Genomic DNA, 22,873 nt, shown 5'->3' with positions numbered 1-22,873 from the left:
CCATTCTTCTGTTGATGGGCACCTAGGTTGTTTCCATCTTTTGCCATTGTGAACAGTGCTGCAATGAACATGGGTGTGCATATATGCATCGTTGTTTAGATGAACGTGCATGTATGTATACACATCTAAAACAAACAAATACTATTGCTTCTTACTGCATATATGAAGGAACCCTAGTGGCGCAGTGGTTAAACTCTCAGCTTCTAACCAAAAGCTCAACAGTTCAAACCCACAAGCCACGCTGCAGGAGAGAGATGTGACAGTCGGCTTCCATAAAGATTACAGCCTTGAAATCCTGTGGGGCAGTTCTGCTCTCTCCTTCAGGGTTGCTGTGACTTAGAAGTGACTCCATGGCAATGGATTTGAATTGGCTTACTGCATATAACGTAGTCTGATACTTCCTATTGTATTTTATATTTTGTGATCTGCTAGTTTGATTTTGAAAAATCTGAGATACACTTCCCCCTCCACGTTCTGTCCACAGTAGACACAATTACAAACTTCAAAAGACTGTTTCTTTTAGTGTTTTTTATTCATGCACCAAATTGCAGTTCAGCCAACAAAAGACCATTGTAATAACTCATTTCATTTTTATTGCCTAGTTATTCTTTTTTTTTTTTCCTGACTTTTATCTTTCAGTGATGACCTTTTTTCTCTGCCTTATTGCCCTGGCAAGACTTTAGTCGTGGGGGCATCTTACGTGGCTCTGGAATGTGCAGGATTTCTTGCCGGCATTGGTTTAGATGTCACAGTTATGGTACGCTCGATCCTTCTCCGTGGCTTTGATCAAGACATGGCAGAGAAAGTGGGTTCCTACATGGAACAACATGGTGTCAAGTTCTTAAGAAAATTCATACCTGTGATGGTAAGCCTGAATAATAGTTTGAATTCCTTTTATTTTCTTTCTTATTCTCTATTTAACTTCTTATTTTACTCCTCCTTACTTCATTTCATTAAATAAATTAGTCTGTTCTCAATAGGAAACCTTAAAAATAGTATTCCACCCCCAAATCTACGAATGTGATCCACATTTATCCCCATCGTTAACTCCTTCTTTGGATAATGGAAAAGATGTTAACTCTTCTCGGAGGCTGGATTCCCTTTTCTTTCTCCTGTTTCTTTCAACTTTTTAAGGGCTATTCATCCATCTTCAGTTACTTTTCTTCCCTTGCCTTATATCATTCCCTTCAGTATCTCTCATCTTTAAACAAATAAGTCCTTTCTTGGCCCTCTCTGTCTTTCTGGTTGTGTCCCATTGTTATTTTCCTGTCACAAAAAAAGTCTGTGTATGCTGCTTATAATAGCTTGCCTCCATTTCACTCTTCAGTTACCCTGTCTCCACCAACCCTTTAAAACTGCCTGTTGGGATCTTTAGCAAATTGCCCTTTGTCAAGTCCATTGGTTACATCTTTGTCATCCTACTGGGCCTCTCGGCAGCATTTGATGAAGTTGACTTTCCTTCTCTTTGAAACACTCTTTCTCAGTGTCCGTAGCCCCATAGCTGAGATTTTCCCCATTCACATCAACTCACCTTATAAATATGGGAGCACCTTAGCTTTTATCCGGGCCCCTCTTCTCTGCACTCTTTATCTGGGTTGTATTATCTAACTGCTAATGATTCTCAGATTTATGTCTCCTGTTCAGACATCGCTCCTGAACTCCACATTCATTTGTACAACTGCCTACTGTATATCTCCACTAGAATTCCTCAAGCATTTCAAATTTAATAAAACAAAAATGAAACTGTTGATATTCTATGTAAATGTATTTCCCTGCTAATTTTTCTACCCCATCTCAATACTCAGTAAATGGTACCACCATCCACACAATGTATTAAGCCAACCCCCAGGAAGCATCATTTATTCCTCTTTTTATGCTGCCTACTGTCTCAGCTAATCCAATAATTCATTTTTACCTTCAAAATTATCTGTGACAGTCGTCTTTTCTTTATCCCTACTTAGTCCAGAAACCTTAAACACACACACACACACCCCCACTCATATATATGTATATGCCATTTGGCCCATTTATTTTTTGTCATCGTTATATTATTTTCATTATTTATCCTTGTTAGATTCAACAATTGGAGAAAGGTTCACCTGGAAAGCTGAAAGTAGTGGCTAAATCCACTGAAGGAACAGAAACTATCGAAGGAGTATATAACACCGTAAGTTTTTATTTTATAAGCAGTGAGTGGCTGAATACACTCATAAATTAGCATAGATGAAGCTTAGAAGAATTGTACCAGACTTAAGATTTTTTTGATTCTTTCTGAGAGTATAATAATTCAAAGGTGGTTGGGCAACTCACATTTGACGGTTTTTAGCAATACGTGATGAATAGCATAGCAAAATATATGTATAGCCATACGTAGAACCCTGGTGACATAGTGGTTAAGTGCTACGGCTGCTAGCCAAAAGGTTGGCAATTCAAATCCACCAGGTGCTCCTTGGAAACTCTATGGGGCAGTTCTACTCTGTCCTGTAGGGTCGCTACGAGTAGGAATCGACGGCAATGGATTTGGTTGTTTTTTTTTTTAGAACAAAATCTGGAACCACATATACCCAACTATTATTAGTACTTTCTTCTGAGGAATTAGATATTTTATACATTTCTGCATTTGAATATTTTTGCAGTAAACATTGAATACTTTTTATAATAAAAACATAATAAAGACATTTTCATTAAAATATATATAAAATCCCCCAAACAGCTTAAATAGTTCATGGAATATATTGGATGGCAACAGTTTTTTAAACTGATGATATTTGATGCCAACAATTATTTTGTGAACTGTAATTTGTGACATACATGTAAACTTATATTTATGTTTTATATACTCTTATAGACATGATTTTTTTCATAGTTAAAAAAATAAACATAATGAAGAGAGGACCAACAAAACTAAAACAAAACCAAAACCAAAAATTAACCCCTGTTAGGGTTTTGATTAAAATTGCATTGGCTGTATAGATCAGTTGGAAATAATTGACTTCTTTGCAATATTCAGTCTTGATCTATTAACATAATATATCTCTCCATTAATTTAGATGGTCTTAGTAATTCTCAACAAAGTTTAATAAATTTCTCTATAGAGAATGGAAGGGCTGACTTATTAGGGGGAGAGTAAGTGGGAGTATGGAGTAAGGTGTATATAAGCTTATATGTGACAAACTGACTTGATTTGTAAACGTTCACTTAAAGCTCAATAAAAATTATTAAAAAAAATTTCTATATGGAGGACAGGAACATCTTCTGCTTGATTTATTCCTAGGTGCTTCATGTATTTTTATTATACTTATAAATGGCATTTTTTGAAAGCGTAATTACCTTTAACTGTTTGTTGCTGGTGTATAGAAAACCTGTTGATTTTTGTGTATTGATTTAGTATTCAGTAATCTTGCTAAAAAGAGCTTTTTTTAATCTTGCTAAAAAGAGCTCTGGTGGCCCACAGTGGTTAAGCACCCAGCTGCTAACAAAGAGTTTGGCAGTTCAAACACGCCAGCTGCTCCACGGGAGAAAGATGTGGCAGCCTGCTTCCATGAAGATATACAGCCTTGGAAACCCTCTGGGAGGCAGTTAGTTCTCCCCTGCCCTGTAGGGCTCCTATGAGTCAGAATAGACTCAGCGGCAATGGGTTTTGTATTTTGGAATCTTGCTAAACTCATATTTAAATAACTTATCCTTAGTCTGTTTTAGATTTTCTGCATACACATATTATATGTGAATAATGTTTTATTCTCTGCACTGTTTTTGTCTTTATTTTTTTTTCTTGCATAAGTGCACTAGCTAGGACCTGCAGTACAATGTTGAGTAGAAATAGCAATAGCAAGCATTTTTGTCTTGTTCGCAATCTGAGAATTTTCATTGTTTCATCTTTAAAGAGTGATGTTTTCTGTAGGCTTTTGGTAGGTACTCTTTTTTTAATTTTTTTATTTTTGGTGGCAATATACACAACTAAACATACATCAGTTCACAATTTCAACAAGTACAGTTCAATGACATTGTTTACATACTTCACATTGTGTCACCGTTCTGTCTCTCCCAATATTGTTTTGTCACCATTAACTTATACTTTCTGCCCCTTGAAGTTCTTATCTGTCCTTTAGATTAATTGTCAATTTAAACTGATATAGATGCTTCTTTATAAGAGCGCAATGCTTAAGGCAAATATTCTTTATTAATTGAGCTAAACTATTGTTCAGTTTAATGATAGCTTCATGGCATAGATTGGTTCAAGGTTTAAAGATTATCTCTGGGTAGTAGATTCAGGGGTTCCCCAGTCTCAATGGATCTAGAAAATCTGGTTTTTTGGTAGGTACTTTTAATCAAGTTAAGGAAATTCTTTCCCATATTTTGTTTGCTATGTGTTTTTTTATTTTGTTTCTTGTGTATTTTTAAATCATAAATGAATATTCAGTTGTAACAATGTTTCTTTAGTAGCTATTGATTTTTCTTCTTTAACCTGTTAACGTTGCCAGTTATGCTGATTTTGTAATGTTAAATCAACTTGCATTCCCGGTATAAACCTAACTTGGTAATGATCCTTTTTATGTATTGTTGAATTTAATATTTATGATTTTTACATCTATATTCATGAATCATATTGGCTTATAATTTTCCCTTCACACATCAAACTTGTCCGGTTTTGATATCAGGGTTTTTCCAGCTCATGAAAGAATCTTGGAGTATGTTCTCTTTTTTCCTGTTCTCTCAGAATTCTTGTATAATATTAGAATTGGTTCTTCTCTGATGCAGCCATCTGGGCCTAGAGTTTTCTGTAGACATATATTGGCCGCTGATTTAATGTCTTTGGTACTCAAAAGACTTTTAAGGCTTTCTATTTCTTCTTGAGTTAATTTTGATAAATGTTTTTTTTTTTTATTTTAGGAATTAGACCACTTTACGCTTTCAAATATGTTGGTAGGAAAAGTTGTTCATAATATCTACTTCTTAACTTTGTAAATGGTTCATTTATTTATTTTTGTTAGGTAACAACATTTCTGTGAGTCCAGAAAGCTCTCCTGTACCCCTTCCTAGCCTCCGACGTCCAAGCATCATAGAGCGGTTTTGGTTATTTTGTTGTTACCGCTGTTGTGTCGGCTCCGAGTCATGTTCATATCGCAGAATGAAGATCATGATATGTTTGAAGCCGCTGTGGAGGCTGTTACGTCAGTCCATCTCACTGAAGATTTTTCTCATTTTTGCTAACCTTCTACTTTACTAAACATGGTGTTCTTTTCTAGCAATTGGTCTTTCCTAAAGATGTGTCCAAAGTAAGCCAGCTGCAGTCTCACCATCCTTGCTTCTAAGGAGCATTCTGGCTGTATTTCTTCTAAGACTGATTTGTTTGCTCTTCTGGCAATCCACGGTGTATTCATTATTCCTTGCCAACACCACAGTTCTAACACATCAATTCTTCTTCTGTCCTCTGTTTTCATTGTCCAGCTTTTGCACGTGTATGAGGCGATTGAAAAGACGATGGCTTGGGTCAGCACATCTTAGTCATCAAAGTGACATCTGTGTTTGTTAGAACTCTAAAGAGGTTTTTTTACAGCAGTTTTTTGTAATCCAATATGTCATTTGATTTCTTGACCGATACTTCCGTGGGCATTGATTGTTGATCCAATGAGAATGAAATCCTTGGCAACTTCAGTTTTCTCTCCATTTATCATGTTGTTGTTTATTGGTTCAGTTTTGAGGATTTTCACTGTCTTCACATTCAAGTGTAATCCATACTGAAGGCTATAGTCTTTGACCTTCATCAGGAAGTGCTTCAAGTCATCTTCATTTTCAGCAAGCAAGATTGTATCATCTGCATATCACAGATTGTTAATGAGTCTTCCTGCAGTCCTGATGCCATGTTCTTCATATAATATGGCTTCTTGGATTATATGTTCAGCATACAGATTGAATTAGTATGGTGAAGGGATATAACGGTGCCAAACACCTTTTCCAGTTTTGAACCAGGCATTTTCCCCTTGTTCTGTTCAAGCAGCTGCCTATTGTTCCATGTACAGATTATGCCTGAGCACAATTAAGTGTCTTGGAATTCCCGTTCCTTGTAATGTTGCCCATAATTTCTTCTGAGCTGCACAGTCAAATGCCTTTGTGTAGTCGATAAAATCACAAGTAAACATCATTTTGGTATTCTCTGCTTTTGGCTAAAACCTGTCTGACATCAGCAATGATATCCCTTGTTCCATGTCCTCTTCTGAATCTGTTTGAACTTTCGGCAGTTCCTTCCTTGTTAATGAATGGCTGCGGTCATTTTTGAATTAGGTCAGCAAAATTTTGATGACATGTGATATAGTGATAATTGTTCAATAATTTCTGCATTCCATTTGATAGCCTTTCTTAGGAATAGGCAGAAATATTAACCTCTTCCAGTTGGTTGGCCAGGTAGCTGTCTTCCAAATGTTTTAACATAAAATAGCGAGCACTTCCAGTGTTGCGTCTGTTTCTGAAGCATCTCAATTGGTATTCGGTCAATCCCTGGAGCCTTGTTTTTTGCCAGTGCCTTCTTTGCAGCTTGAACTTCTTCGTTCAGTACCAGTGGGTCATATGCTACCTCCTGAAATGGTTGACTGTTGACCAATTATTTTTAGTACAGTGAATCCGTATATCCCTTCCATCTTCTTTGGATGTTTTCTTCATCATTCAGTGCTTCCCATATGCATAACAACAGAACATTGTCTATTCTAGACATTACATAAATGGGAGCATACGGTATGTATTCCTTGGTGTGTGCCTTATTTTATTCAGGACTCATCCATATAGCTTTATGTATCAGTAGGTACTTCTTTTTATTGGTAAATATTATCCCATTGTATGAATATACCATTTTGTTTGTCCATTTTCCTGTAAATGGTTACTGAGGCTGTTTTTCGATTGGTCTATTATGATTAAAATTGCTATGAAGATTTCTTGCATAAGCCTTTTTGTGAACATACACTTTCATTTCTCTTGGATGGATACCTAGAAGTGAAATTATTTGATTATAGGATAGTTTATATATCTAACTTTTTGAGAAACTGCCAGTTTCCAAATAGTTTTGATTGTATCGTTTTTTATTTTTACCAGCTGTGTCTCAGAGTTTGATTGTTTCATGTCCTTACCAACATTTGGTATTATTAGGCTTTTTCATTTCAGCCATTCTAATGAATGTATAGTAGTATCTTTTTATGGTTTTAATTTACATTTTCCTGATAATTAATGATGTTGAGCAATTTTTCATGTGTTGGCCATTTGTATGTCTTCCCTTATGAAATGTCTGTTTGAGACTGTGGCCCATTTTTTTTTTTTAATTGTTTGCATTTTTATTCTTGAATTATAGAAGTTAGGCCCTTTGTCAGATACACGTATTGTGAGTATTTCCTACCCATCTGTGATGTGCCTGTTTATTTTTTAATAGCATCTTTTGGTGAACAGTAGTTTTAAAATTTTCATGAAGTTCAATTTATTATTTTTTTCTTTTGTGATTAATGCTTTGTGTGTGTTCTGAGAAACCTTTGCTTACTCAGAAGTCTTGATGGTATTCTGTGTGAAGCTTTAAAGTTTTTATCTTTTATATTTAGGTCTGAACTCCATCTTGAATTAATTTTTGTGTATGATGTAAGGTGGGGATTGAGGTTCTTTTTACTTACCTTTGGATATCCAGCACCATTTGTTGATAAGACTTCTGTTTCCCCACTGAATTCCTTTCGTGCCTTGTTGAAATCATTTGATAACAATTAAACAACTGTGGGTCTATTTCTGCACTCTTTATTCTGTCCCGTTCACCATCTGTCTATCCTTTCACCTATATCACATTCTTGTCATTACTGAAGCTTTATATTTATAGTATGTCCTGTATCAGGTAGAATAAGTTCTCCAGTTTGTTCAGGTCCTTTGCATTTCCATATAGACTTTAAAAACAGCTTCCAATTTCTACAAAAAAGTTTCCTGGGATTATAATTGGGATGCTATTGATTCCTAGATCAATTTGGAAGAACTGACATCTTAAAAATATTAATTTTTCCAAAACATGACCATCGTAAGTTTTTTTCATTTATTTAGATTTTTATGCTTTAGTTTCTCAGCAGTGTTTTATCGTTTGCTCTTACGTATTTAATTTATCCCTAAGTATTTTTTTTTTGAGTTATTTTAAGTGGTAGTTTTTTTTTTTTAATTTCAATTTTCAATAGTTTATCGACAGTATGTAGAAATACAAATAATTTTTATATATCGACCTCGTATTCTGCAACCTTGTTAAACTCACTTACTAGTTTTAATAGCTTCTTAGGGTTTTTATATATAAAATCATGCCTGCAGGTAAAAACGGTTTTGCATCTTCCTTTCCAATCTGTATGCTTTTTATTTCGTTTTCTTGCCTTGTTGCATTAGTTCAGATCCCCAGTGCAGTGCTGATTAGAAACTGTGAGAGTGGGCATCCTTGACTTGTTCCTGATTTTAAGAGTAAAGCATTAAGAGGACTTCTAAGTCAATTGGCAAAATAATACTATTATGAAAACATTCTGCATCCCACTTTGAAATGTGGCGTCTGGGGTCTTAAATGCTAATGAGCGGCCATCTAAGATGCATCAATTAGTCTCAACCCACCTGGATCAAAGGAGAATGAAGAACACCAAGGTCACACGATAACTGTGAGCCCAAGAGACAGAAAGGGCTACATGAACCAGAGACTTATATCATCCTGAGACCAGAAGAACTAGATGGTGCCCGGCCACAACTGATGACTGCCCTGACAGGGAGCACAACAGAGAACCCCTGAGGGAGCAGGAGAATAGTGGGATGCAGACCCCAAATTCTCATAAAAAGACCAGACTTAATGGTCTGACTGAGACTAGAGGAATCCTGGTGGTCATGGTCCCCAAACCTTCTGTTGGCCCGGAACAGGAACCATTCCTGAAGACAACTCATCAGACATGGAAGGGACTGGACAATGGGTTGGAGAGAGATGCTGATGAAGAGTGAGCTACTTGTATCAGGGGGATACTTGAGACTGTGTTGGCATGTCCTGTCTGGAGGGGAGATAGGAGGGTAGAGAGGGTTAGAAACTGGCAAAATTGTAACAAAAGGAGAGACTGGAAAGGCTGACTCATTAGGGGGAGAGTAAGTGGGAGTATGGAGTAAGGTGTGTATAAGCTTATATGTGACAGACTGACTTGATTTGTAAACATTCACTTAAAGCTCAGTAAAAATTACTTTAAAAAAAAAAAAGAATGAAGCATTCAGTTACGATTGCCATGATATAAGCTGTAGACATTTTACAGATGCTTTTTTTTGGACTGAGGAAGTTTTATTTCCAGTGTTTCTTAGTCATCTAGTGCTGCTATAACAGAAACAGTACAAGTGAATGGCTTCAACAAACAGGTTTATTCTCTCACTGTCTAGTAGGCTAGAAGTCCAAATTCAGGGTTTTAGCTCCAGGGGAAGGCTCTCTGTCTCTGCCGGCTCTGGAGGAAGGTCCTTGTCATCAGTCTTCCACTGGCCCAGGAGCTTCTCTGTGTAGGAATCCTGGATCCAAAGAATGCTCTCCCCTCAACACTCCTTTCTTGGTGATATGAGGTTCCTCTGCCTCTCTTAAGCCAAAAGAAATTGGTTTAAGACACAACCTAATCTTGTAGATTGAATCCTGCCTTATTAAGAGAACTGCTGCAATCCCACCTTTTTAACATCTTATAGGTAGGATTTACAACACATAGGAAAATCACATCAAATGACAAAATGGTAGACAGTCACACAGTACTGGGAATTATGGCCTCACCAAGTTGACGTACATTTTTGGGGAGCACAATTCAGTCCATGACACAGTATGCTGAGGGTTTTTGTTTGTTTGTTTTTAAGTCATGAATGGGTTTTGAATTTTGTTGGGTGCTTTTTCTGCATCTATTGAAATGCTTATATTTTCTTTTTTCTGTTAGTATGATGAATTACATTGATTCGTTTTTGTATGTTAAACCAACTTTGTATTTTTGGGACAAATCCCACTTGGTCATAATGTATTATCCTTTTTATATATTGCCGTATGTGATTTACTAACATTTTAAGGATTTTACATCTGTGTTCATGAAGGATATTAGTCTAATTTTCTTTTTTTAAATGTCCTCGTCTGATTTTGGTGTCAGGGCTGTGTTGGCCTTATAAAAGGAGTTGGAAAATGTTCCCTCTTACTCTTTTTTTCTAGAAAGAATTTGTGTAGCATTATTATTATTTCTTACTTAAGTATGCAGTAGACTTTACCTATGCAGTCATCTGGGTATGGAGTTAATTTATGAGAAGTTTACAAATTGAGAGTAAAACCAGCTGCTGTTGAGTTGACTCTGGCTCATGGCAACCCCATGTGTGTCAGAGTAGAACTGTGCTCCAAGGGGTTTCAGGGCTAATTTTTTCAGAGATAAATACCTACTCCTCACTTATCAACTATCTCATTATCTGACATTTTGCGCTTACAACAATTGTAAAAAATCTACTATCCAACTATTTTGTGCATTAACGATGTACATCTGGCAGTAATGAACACCGAGGTGTGAGGTGAGAATAACACTGGCTGTGATGGTTAAGCTTATGGGTTAACTTGTCTGGGCCATGATTCTCAGTGGTTGGCAGTTGAGTAATAATGTAATTTAGCAGTTATGTAATGATGTAGTCCTCCTCCATTTTGTGAACTGATGTGATCATCCTCCATTTTCACATCATGCCAATTTTTGCATAATGACCTGGTCTTTGGACCTAACCATGTCAGTAAGTGAGGAGTAGGTGCAGACCACCAGATTTTTCTTCCAAGGTACCTCTGGGCGGACTCGAACTGCAAGCCTTTCAGTTTGCAGCTAAGTGTGTTGACTGTTTATATCACCCAGGGACTCCAAATTGTGAATAGAGTTCTTTTAATGGATATAGAGTCATTCAGATTTTGTGTGTGGGTAAGTTTGATAAATTGTGTATTTCACAAATTAATCTGTTTCATCTAAGTTGTCAAATTTATTAGCATAAATTATTCACAGTATTCCATTATTATCCTTTTAATGTCTGTAGGATCTATGTTCTCTATCCTAATAATGATAATTTGTGTTTTTGATCTCTATAAATACAGGTTTTGGTAGCAATTGGTCGAGACTCCTGTACAAGAAAAATTGGCCTGGAAAAGATTGGTGTCAAAATCAATGAGAAGTAAGTATATATGGGATCATTGCACTATTGCTGCACAAACCAAAGTTTTACAACAGATTACCTCTTGGAAGTTCCCATTTAATTACTAGGATATAAGGTTTTAATGCTTTAAATTTATCTTGGGGACAGTGGTAGTTCAGTGGTAGAATTCTTGCTTTCCATGTGGAATACCCAGGTTCGATTTCTGGCCAATACACCTCATGTGCAGCCACCACTTGTCTGTCATGGAGGCTTGCATGCTGCTCTGATGCTGGGCAGGTTTCAGTGGAGCTTCCAGACTAAGATGGACTAGGATGAAAGGCCTGGCACTCTACTTCCAAAAACTGGCCAATGAAAACTCTATGGGTAATGGTGGTCCTATCTACAACCTATCAATGGGATGACACAGGGTTAGGCAGTGTTTTGTCCCATCGTGCATGGGGTTGCCATGCATCAGAAACTGACTCAACAGCAGCTAACAGCAGCAGCAGCAGCCAACAACAACAACAAATTAATCTCCGTATAAATGCTTCGCCAGCTCCGTACTGTCAATTTCGTCATTAATCAGTCAGTAATTCCTTATTGCAGCCCTTAAAGAGGTTGTGCATTAAATAGTGATTTTAAAAAATAGTCGTGGGAATATATTCATCCACTGTCTGATTTTGAGTAAAATTTTTAAGTCCTTACTCAGGCAAGGAGAAAAATTCCAAAGCTCTGAATGTGACTGGCGAAATTCTGCAGAGATCCTAGGTATCCAAAAAGAGGCATGGTCTCACCGATCAGAAGGACTCTCTTTTAGAGCTCCAGAAACTCTTATTATTTTAAGCCATTGTCTTGTAGACAGTTGATAGCTCCAGGTCCTTGAGTACTTAGAGGGAGTTCCTTTTTCTCTGTGCTTAGCCTTTTTCTTCTGGAATAGTGTTAGTCATAGAGCAGTTTAGAGTTAGTCATTATATATATATATATATTTTTTTTTCTTTCTTTTCACAAACTAATAGGAGTGGCAAAATACCAGTAAATGATGTGGAACAAACCAATGTGCCCTATGTCTATGCTATTGGGGATATTCTGGAGGGTAAACCTGAGCTCACTCCTGTAGCTATACAGGCAGGCAAGCTGCTAGCTCAAAGACTTTTTGGAGGCCGCTTGGAAAAGGTAAGTTTCCTACTGTTCTTTTTGGGAACATATCTAGATGAAACTTGTTATTTAAAAAATCAGTACATATAAAACTTGTGTGTGGGTTCTCCAAGTAATGGGTTCCTCACAGATATAATTTGCAGTTGACTTACTATTTACTAATGGAATTTAGTTTTGTTTTTTTTTTTTTTAAATATTTACTGTGTGGAAGATGTACTGGGTGATACACAAAGGATTGGCCATGGTTCTAGCTCCAGAGGGCTTACCAGGTCGTTAAGGGTCATGAGTCAGACATGCACAGAACTAATTACAATACAGAATATCATCATGTACTATAGACTGTTTAAGGAAATTGCCTTAAGGACACACAGAAAGGAGTAAGAAAAGGCTTTGCAAGTGGACTGCTGTCACTGTAATAGAAGAGCCCTCGGCATGGGTCAGGCCACCTGGATTCTAGCCCTAGCTTCATGCCTACTTGATGTGGAAACTTGGTCCAGTCATTCAATTTCTCTGGACCTCAGTTTCATCGTTTGCAAAACTAATGATGTGGATCAGATGATTTCTACACTGTCTTCTACCATTGATAGTCTTTGGTCTTATATTTGGGATGGTCTTTGAATGATAAGTAATGCAGAATTGAGAAGGGAATGGTGTTTTCTAGTAAGTAGATAGCTCAAGTAAACGCACAGAGATCTGAACTCCTTAGTTTCCACTAAGGACCATGAGTAGTCTTGTTCTCAACGAGGAAGTCCTGCTCTCTGCATCAGGAGCTTTTGTGAATGTGTGGAGGCATTGGCAGATGAAGGCCAACGAGGAGGTAGCCTTACTGGCTTTTAGTCAGTAGGGACCAGAAATGCTAAATGCACTGTTCTATACAAAGAATTATCCCGTCCAAATGCAAATAGCACTTTGAGTTTATGCAGGAGAGTAGTTGGTAGTAGGGAGCATAGTTGGTATGAAGCTGGAAGGTTAATTTGGTACCAGATCACCAATAATCTTTGATGCCACAATAAAGAATTGGAATGGCTTTCTGTAGGTAGTGGGGAACTGTTGAAGGCCATCATTTCTCCCATTTTTTAAAAATAGTATTTTATTGTGTTTCAGTGAAGGTTTACACGGAAGTTTAGGTTCCCATTCAACGATTTCTACAGTAATTGTTCAGTGACATTGGTTACATTCTTCACAACACATAAACAGTCTGATGAATTCTGTTCCGGTTTTTCCATTTCCATTAATGTAGTTTTCCTGCCCCCTTACACTCTCATATTTTTTAAAAAGTAATTATTGATCATTTGGTCTCATATAAGTGATTTTTTTAAAGGAGCACAGTACTTACAGGTAATATTCATTATTTTGTATAGCCAGCCTGTTATTGAGCTATCAGGTGGCCTGAGGGGTTAGTTTCAGTTCAAGGTTTGAAGAAAATCTCAAAGCAGTAGTCTCAGAGAATCCTCTAGTCTCAATCAGTCCAGTAAGTCTTTTTTTTAGGAATTTGAGGTTCTATTCCCCGTTTTTCTCCCATTTTATAAGGGTTCATCTATTGTGGCCCCGATTAGAACAGTTGGTAGTGGTAGCCAGGTACCATCTAATTCTTCTAGTCTCAGGAGAGATGAAGCCAGGGTTAGTGTAGACTGTCCTGTAGACTAGTTTCTTCTTTGAGTCTTTGGTTTCCTTCTTTCTCTTTTGCTCTAGACGAGTAGAGACCAATAGTTGTATCTTAGATGACCACTTGCAAGCTTTTAAGACCCCAGACACTACTCACCAAACTAGGATGTAGGACATAATTTTGTGGATTGTATTATGCCAATTGATCAAGATGTTCCACGAGACTGGTCCTAAGCCTTCAAACCCAGAAAACCAATCCCGCAAGGTGTTTCGTTACATCTGAGAAATATCCATAACTGTGCCCCCTAAGTGTTTATTACGTATATGATATATGTGCATATAGTCACATAGATGCATATATATATATATATATGCATACATCTCTGTATATACTCATATATACATACCTATGTGCATATATGGAAACCCTGGTGGCGTAGTGGTTAAGTGCTACAGCTGCTAACCAAGAGGTTGGCAGTTCGAATCTGCCAGGTACTCCTTGGAAACTCTGTGGGGTAGTTCTACCCTGTATTATAGGGTCGCTGTGAGTTGGAGTCAACTCGACAGCACTGGGCTTGGTTTTTTGGTTTATATGCATATATGGAAACCCTGGTGGTGTAGTGGTTAAGAACTATGACTGCCAACCAAAGGGTCGGCAGTTTGAATCCACCAGGCGCTCCTTGGAAACCCTATGGGGTAGTTCTGCTCTGTCCTGTAGGGTTGCTGTAGGGTTTTGTGAGTCAGAATCAACTCGATGGCAATGGGTTTGGTTTTTTTGGGTTTTTATATGCATATATGCCTACATACATACATATATACCCACACATTTTTCTTTGTTTTGGTGTTGTTTCAAAATTATATATGCCATAGCAATTACCAACAGGTCCTTTTTCTTGTGTATATCTTAGTGACATTGTTTACCTTCGTGAAGCTGTGTACACTTCACACCCATTTGGTGTTATTTTTGTCAACAAAAATAACAAATGTCTACTATCTAGAGAGTGAATCCTCCCCTCCACCCATCTTTGGTAACCACTAGTGAACATTAGTTTCTGTGTATTTACCTGTTCATGTCATTTCATAAAAGTGAGAACATACAATATTTACTTTTTACAATTGATTTATTTCCTTTTTTATACTGTCCTCCAGGTTCACCCATGTTGCAAGGTGTTTCGGGGACTCATTTTTCTTTATCACTGAGTAGCATTCCATTATCCCTGAACTTTTTATTTAGAAAGAATGAAACCACAGAAATGTTGAAAGAGTAATAAAACAATCACTCATATTAAACCTTTCATCCAGATTCCCCAGTTATTATTATTCAGCCATTTTTATCTCTTTCTTCATTTTTGAATGTGTATATGTATGCATATTTATCTTTTGCTTTTTGCTGAGCTTTTTGAAGTGGCAAATATCAATGACGTTTTACCCCGAAGTACTTCAGCATGTGTCACCTAAGAACAAGGATATTCATTCCATAAGCCCAATTCCGTTATCGTATCTGAGAAAATTTACAAAAATTCAGTGATATTCAGATTTCCTCAGTTGTCCATTAAATGTGTGTATATGTGTTTTGATTCACACATTATATTTTGCTCTTATAATTCTTCAGTCTCTTTGAATCTGATACACTCCCTCTGCCTTTATTTATGCCTTGTTTGGTTAGTTTTGTTTTTCATGACATTGACTCTTTGAGGAATCCAGGCTAATTTTCTTGCTGAATGTTCCACATTCTGGATTTTAAAAATTGTTTTCTTGTGATTAGGTTCAGGTTAAACATTGTTGGTGGATATTCATCATATGAGATGTTGGGTGCTGCTTATGTCTCACACCAGGTGGCTTCTAAGGTAGTGAATGAAGACCTTGTGCGTAATGGCAATACAATATACTCTTACTTGTTGCTCTAGGAAGTTAATCATAGGGGCTATGGTGAGGAGAAATTAGAAAACAGTAATATGTGTAGAGTATGAAGAGATTAAAGGTACAGGACTCATTTCCACATTTTTTATATGTATCATTCAGTGACATCAATTACGTTCGTCATGTTCTGCAACCATCACCACAGGACTGAGATGAAGGCAACAGATAGGAGAGGATGAGTCAAGTTCAGGTGAAAGGGAGGCAAGTTGAGAACTTCCTGTTGATTTTTTTGTAATTGATATAAAACAGGAGACAAAGTCACCTGTCGAGAATCAGGTCTCCCGTGTAAGCCATGAAATATGGGTCAGCTGCCGGTCAGTAAATGGATTGGCGAGCAACATTCCAGGGCTTAGGAGAAGTCAGAAAGTCCTAAGGCAATCCACATGAGATTTTCCCTAGCCATGTTAGAAATAAGAAAATAAATGCTTGGCTTACCCATAATTTTTCAGATTAACAAACTTGAAGAGGTATAAACCCGTTGCTGTCGGGTCGAGCCCAACTCATAATGACTCTATAGGACAGAGTAGAACTGCTCTATAGAGTTTCCAAGGAGCACCTGGTGGATTCGACTGCTGCCCTTTTGGTTTGTAGCTGTGGCTTTTAACCACTACACCACCAGGGCTCCCTGAAGTGGTATAAGATCATATAAATGAAAGAGTCTAGGCTGATGGAGAAGCTACCCTATATTGTACACAAATCACCTCATTGTTTTAGGGATACTTGGTGATAGTGTTTTGTTTTGCTTTGCTTTTGAATAACAGAATAAAAACTCTCGAACTAGAATTGAGGGAGTTTGTTATAAGAATCACATGGAATAATAAGTAGACTTGTACAGTATCTTAGAACAAGAACCATAATAGGACCAGGTCTCACTGAAATTGGAGCTAGGGCTAGGTCTGGAGTCAAGACTGCTTTGGGACGCCAGCTGGAAGACAGTATGCTCTTCCCTTAGCGTAACTTGGCTGCAACTCTGCAGATGTGTTTCTTCTTGTCCTGCTACCACCTGGAGAATTCTTTCTTTGCTTCTAGTTCATTTTCCTGCAAAAGAAAGAATTTGATTGACACAGCTCACCTTTTTCTGCCATTCCATGGATTCTTGGTCAGCTTATATATTATCTTTCTTTGGGTTAGGTGCCTGTCTTAGTCATCGAGTGCTGCTATAACAGAAATACCTCAAGTGGATGGCTTTAACAAAGAGAAATTTATTTCTTCACAGTAAACCAAAAACAAACCCACTGCCGTCAAGTCGATTCCAACTCATAGCGACCCTATAGGACAGGCTAGAACTGCCCCATAGAATTTCCAAGGAGCAGCTGACGGATTCAAACTGCCGACCTCTAGGTCTGCAGCCGTAGCACTTAACCACTGCGCCAGTAGGGTTTCCTCTTCGCAGTAAAGTGGGCTTAAAATCCAAATTCAGGGCATCAGATCCAGGGGAAGGCTTCCTCTGTCGGTCTGCTCATCAGTCTTCCCCTGGACTAGGAGCTTCTCCTCGGACCAGGAGCTTCTTCTCACGGGGACCTTTCTTGGTTGTAGGAAGTCCTCCTATCTCTCTGCTCACTTCTCTCTTTTACATCTCAAAAGAGATTGCCTGAAGGCACAATCCACGCTTGTAGATTGAGTCCTGCCTCACTAATACAACTGCTGCCCATCTTCCCTTGTTAACATTATAGAGACAGAGTTTACAACATGAAAATCACAATACCGGGAGTCAAGGCCCAGCCAAACTGATACACACATGTTTTGGGGGACATAATTCAATCCATGACAGTGCCTATCCATGATCTAATCACCCGTAATCATCTGACAGGGTTTGGAGGGGGGACAGTGTTGACCTTTGAAGGGGCCATGGCCTGGTAGGCACAATCACTGTCCTTTCTAGTTGTACCTGTCACCTTTTCTCTGCCATCCCCTTTCTCTGCCACCTACATACAGCTTTCTTTCCATGCATGCAGTTTTAATGATGTCTCCACCAATGCATTATTTCAGCTCCTAACACACACTCTCACAAAGGCTTTCTCTCCTCTCTGGCAGGGATGCAGCCTGCAGTCACACTTCTTTCCCGCAGTCACCTCCGCAGGAGCTGCAGCAAAAATTGCCTGTCAGTTTCAGAACCTCCAGTCTTCTGATGATGGGTCCTTAAGGTGGTTCTGTGTGAACCATGGGGCTTATAAGATTACCCACACTCTGATTACATTCACATGGAAATCAAGAACAGGGAACTCAATAGAGATAGAAAGTAGATTAGTGGTTGCTTATCTTTTTAGGGCTGGGGGTGGGTAGAGGGTAGGAGGGTGGATAAAGGGTATGCAGTTTCTTTTTGAGGTGATGAAAATCTAAAATGGACTGTGGTGATAGTTGCACATATCTGAGTATACTAGAAACTATTATACACTTTATGTGGGTGAATTATGTGGTATATGAATTATATCTCAATAAAGCTGTTAAAAATATAAAGATTACCTACCCTCAATACTGACCCCCATGGTATGTCACACCCCCCCCCCCGCCCCGCTCCCCACGTGTATTCCATTTCCCCTTGATAGTTAAGGACAGCCACTCAGTCCAACACTGTGGAGCTCTTTATTTACTTGTCTTCTCAGTGGCCCAAGGAATATGAAATGGCCCAGTGATGGTCTCAGCTTTCGGTGTAATAGCATAATTATAGTTCAGCGATAGAAGTGCTCCAGGAGAGTAGAGTCCAGAATTATACGGATGAAAAGAGACCCTAGTTTAGGGTGCCTTTAGGGGCAGCCAGGTGGCACTACCTCCACCTCTACCTTTTCGTTTTCAGACTTCTGAGTTTGGGCTCTGGGCGACCCGCTCCCATTCATTGATTGCTGGCCATTGTGTAGATGCTCTGTTCTGAGTCAGATACTCTTCCCTGGCCTCATTTAGTAAAACATAATTTTTCCATAATTTTTGGCGTTGTAAGAATCAGTCACACTGAACTGGACTTATTTTCCTTTTAAAAGGAAGTATTTAATGTGGACTTTTATTGTAAAATTACCATAAAATGAAAGGATGTAATTTGTTTATCTTGCAGTGTGATTATATTAATGTTCCAACCACAGTGTTTACTCCTTTGGAATATGGTTGCTGCGGATTATCGGAAGAGAAAGCTATTGAAGTGTATAAAAAAGAGAATCTAGAAGTAAGATTGTGTTTTATTTTTTGCTTTTTAAGAATTTCTCATTTAAGCAGCCGTTTGTCTTCACAGTAACTATTGTGTTGTTTTGTAAGATAATATGGTTATGTTATAGGAAGTCATATTCCTCTTCTAGGAGAATTAGAAATTAAGTAATTTAAACTGTCTCTCTAACAAACTAATAAGAATAAGAATACAGATGGGAATAGAGGGAAGAATAATGTATAAGATAGGACTTTCGGGTTACAAGTAATAAAAGTCTACTTGAGTGAACGCATTTAAGTAGAAATTATTATAAGATCTTTTGGGTATCCAGGAGTGGGAATGTATGAAGGCCATCTCAATTTTTTCTTAATCTCTGACTTTTGCCTGGGGTTTATGTATGTTTTTGTTTATACATGCAGTTCATTCTTTTGTTTTGCAGACAGACTATTTGCCCCTGGAGTACATATAGCAGCTAAAATATGAACTTTCTTCTGCTCCCAAATTTATCTGATAATTCTGGTCTTAGGAGGAACTGATTAGACTCACTGTTTCTCAGTCTCAATTCCATACTATGGGGAATACATTTGATTGGTCTGAGTTGGATCAGGTATCTGTCCACTTTCATTAGGCATGGCTAGTAGCCAAGATCATGTCACATCAACATGGCTGTGGTAGCCTACACTATTGATGGGCTTGAGGTGGGTAAGGTGAGCAGTTCACAGGGTGGTTGACTTGTTGTACAGTGTTCAGACTCTTAAAAAGATATCCTCCATACATGTTTATTTCCAGGTCTCCTTCACAAACCCACGCTTCTCTCTGCCCCATCCTACAGGTGCATGAGGAGAATAATACAGAAGGCCATACCCCAGGTGAAGGAATATCTTTATTGGAACCAGGTTCCTCAAGTTTTGGGGATTACTTTAAGGCCTTTTTCCTAAGATTCACTGAAGATCGACTTGCATGTTTTATTTTTTGCACTTTGACAGGACTGGAAATTTGATCAAAGTTTTAAAAAATTCTTATTACAAAGGGATTTGAAGAAGCCTCTCAAAATACATGCTTTTTTTTTTTAAGTGAGGAAATCAAGGTGATCAAATGAAGGCAAGAAAAATAAAATGGTGTTGGGAGAAAGATTAATTTGTTGGTGGCGCAGTAGTTAAAAGTTCGGCTGCTAACCGAAAGCATGGCAGTTTGAATTCACCAGCCACTCCTTGGAAACCCTATGGGGTATTTCTACTCTATCCTGTAAGGTTGTTATGAATCTGAATCAACTCGATGGCAACGGGGGCTTTTTTTCTCCCACAAAATTCATGCACTAAAGTCCCATAGACATGCTTTGGAATTTAACTGAACTTCACTCTAAGTGTCCTGCTTCAAGGAGGGAAAAGTGAGAGAGATTTCTGCATGTTCTCATAAAAGGGGCGTTGTGATACGGTGAATGTTAGGTGCCTTCAAATCAGTTCCGACTCATAGAGACCCTGTGTACAACAGAACAAAACACTGCCACGTCCTGTGTCATCCTTATAATCGCTGTTACGTTTGAGCCCATTGTTGCAGCCCCTGTGTCAATCCATCTTGTTAAAGGTCTACCTCTTTTTTCCTGACCCTCTACCAAGCATGATGTCCTTTTAATGTCTTCAGAATATTCCTTCAGTAAATATAGCAATGGGTTTTATACAATTATTTCTTGTTAGATCTAAAGATATACCCCATATCATAAGGCCAAGGTACAGAATAGTATAAAAATGAATTCTGGAAGAGACCAAAATAGGGCAGTGATAATACGTAGCTTTCTGGTGGCCTGACTTAATACAAAATTTTAGAGTATCTAGAACCAAGGCTTTAACCTGCTTTAGTGTGAGAATCTAAGGAAATCTTTGGTCTCCAGAAGAAATAAATAAAATGAAAGCAACACATACATACTTATGTACATACCTGAGAGTCGTCCTTAATTCCTCCCTTTTGATCACAACCAATAATCAGTTCACCAGGAGGTCCTATCTGTTTTACCCTCAGAATATGTCTTGTGTGTATCTATGTATTCGCATCTTTGCCTTCACCATCCTGTTCCAAACCACCATCGCTTCTTATACTACTGCTATAGTGTTCTTTCTGGTCTTCGGCATTCATTCTCTTACTCCATTCCAGTCTTCACACATCAGCCAGAGAGATCTTTGAAAAATACAAATCATTTATGCCATTTCCCGGCTTAAAACTCTTTAACAATTTCCTGGTACTCTTAGAATACAATCTAAATGTCTTACTGTGGGCTGAAAGAAGCATTATATGATCAGGCTGGTCATGCTACTCTCTGTCCTACATATAATCTTCCATTCACAGTGGCCTACTCTTGTTCCAAAAACTTACCAAGTTCTTTCCTGTGGCAGAGTTTCTACTTCTAGTTTCCTTTGCTTACCACTAGTATGTGAGAAAAAGGGAGGCTAATCAGCATACCTGTCAGCACTAGGGAGAATGTTACTGAAGGAGACAGATAATGAGAAATAGTGTGTTCTTCCTCCAGCACAGTAGCTCAGTACCTGAAATTGCTACTTGGAAGAAGAGATAGTGGGGATTAAAAAGAGATGCTAGGACATCTCCTGAGTAAAAAGCTCCAGGCTTTCTTCCTAGTGAATACCTGTTTCATAGGAAGAGGGAGCAGGAGAGTCACATTCATGTATTGATCATTAAGGACAGTTTGAGAACCAAAAACATTGTATCACTGAACTACCAGATACATTGGAAGCATAAAAAGCTCATAGCTGAAAATAAAGTTAACAACATAAGAAAGTTTGAGATAATTATATTTTTAATGCATAAGAAATAGACAAAAGGTATGGGCAGACAAAGATGATCCAACATAAGTATAATTCATACCCTTCAGTGAAAAACCTAACAAATCCTACAGATGTAGTATTCAGAAATATGATAGAAGATAACAGTCCTAATATTAAAGAAGTAATTCTGAAGATTGAAATAACATACCTTATTCTAGGAGAATTGTTGTAGAATGATTGACAGGGACATGTCCTATTTAACTAACTAATCCTTAGGAACCCAGGCAGAGAAAGCTAGTTGTTCTCAGTGGGAAGAGAATCAGGCTGGCCTCAGGCTTTTTCGTAGCAACATTCAATGCCAAAGATGAAAACAGAATGATGTCTGTTTACTTTTCAGGGAAAGAGATATGTTTTCAAAAGTAAACTGAAATATGGGAAGAACAGAAGACACCAGCAGTGAAATTTTGGATGCAAAAGCAGATAGATGAGTGGCAAATAATCCAGCAGATCTTAAAAAAAAATGCGTTTCTAAGTTGGCATGGGGAAAGTCAAGAACTAACCTGACTTTACATCAGAGTTATCAAACGGCAAAAATTGGTGACACTGCATACCTCTAGAGTAGGAAGTAAAGAGGAGATGAGTGCAGGGGAGAGGCAGCTTAGATAATGTAAATTGTTTGAAAGTCCACTTAAGAAACAGATTCCCACCTTCCACCACTCTATATAGCACCTCTCCTACCCTGTCAAATGTTTGGAAGGTTATTATCTGGAGAGGGTTAAAGTCAAGGGTCTCTTGACTGGTGGACGCTAGGAACAAATGAAGGCATGGGTACTATACCAACACAGTAGTAACTGAATACATACTGAATCCTGAGGCCTATCCTTACGTCCAGCTGCCAGAACTCTGGCCTCTAGCCCTTAACCCTTCTTCTGCATGGAGATTGGTAGAGTCTTACTTCTCAGGGGATTCTGACAGTCTTATAAGGAAAGACCTAAATATACTGGATAAGTGTCTCAAAGTAAACCTCCTCGGTTAGGTAATCTGGCAGTGAAGTTCAAATTCAGTAAGCTCTAAACACAAGCTCAGAGCTTTCAAACATTTTTTTTCAATTGAGACATATTTTCTTTTTTTGGTGTACAGTTCTATGAGTTCA

The 22,873-nt window shown here is 38.0% G+C and overlaps 1 protein-coding gene across 1 annotated transcript in view; it reads left to right on the top strand.

The window, feature by feature from the left end:
• TXNRD3 (thioredoxin reductase 3) overlaps positions 1-22,873 on the top strand; it is an 87,736-nt gene that overhangs the window by 37,178 nt on the left and 27,685 nt on the right. Inside the window, exons 9-13 of the mRNA XM_023547847.2 lie at positions 640-865; positions 2,075-2,167; positions 11,096-11,172; positions 12,150-12,306; positions 18,860-18,967. Coding sequence (XP_023403615.1) covers positions 640-865; positions 2,075-2,167; positions 11,096-11,172; positions 12,150-12,306; positions 18,860-18,967 — 661 coding nt within the window. The remainder of the gene's footprint in view (positions 1-639; positions 866-2,074; positions 2,168-11,095; positions 11,173-12,149; positions 12,307-18,859; positions 18,968-22,873) is intronic.

Source organism: Loxodonta africana, chromosome 22 (genome assembly GCF_030014295.1).
Source record: "Loxodonta africana isolate mLoxAfr1 chromosome 22, mLoxAfr1.hap2, whole genome shotgun sequence".
In the NCBI taxonomy this organism is placed as follows: Eukaryota; Metazoa; Chordata; class Mammalia; order Proboscidea; family Elephantidae; genus Loxodonta; species Loxodonta africana.
The sequence above is the reverse complement of the archived record's forward strand: the minus strand, read 5'-3'. Positions and strand labels throughout refer to the sequence as shown.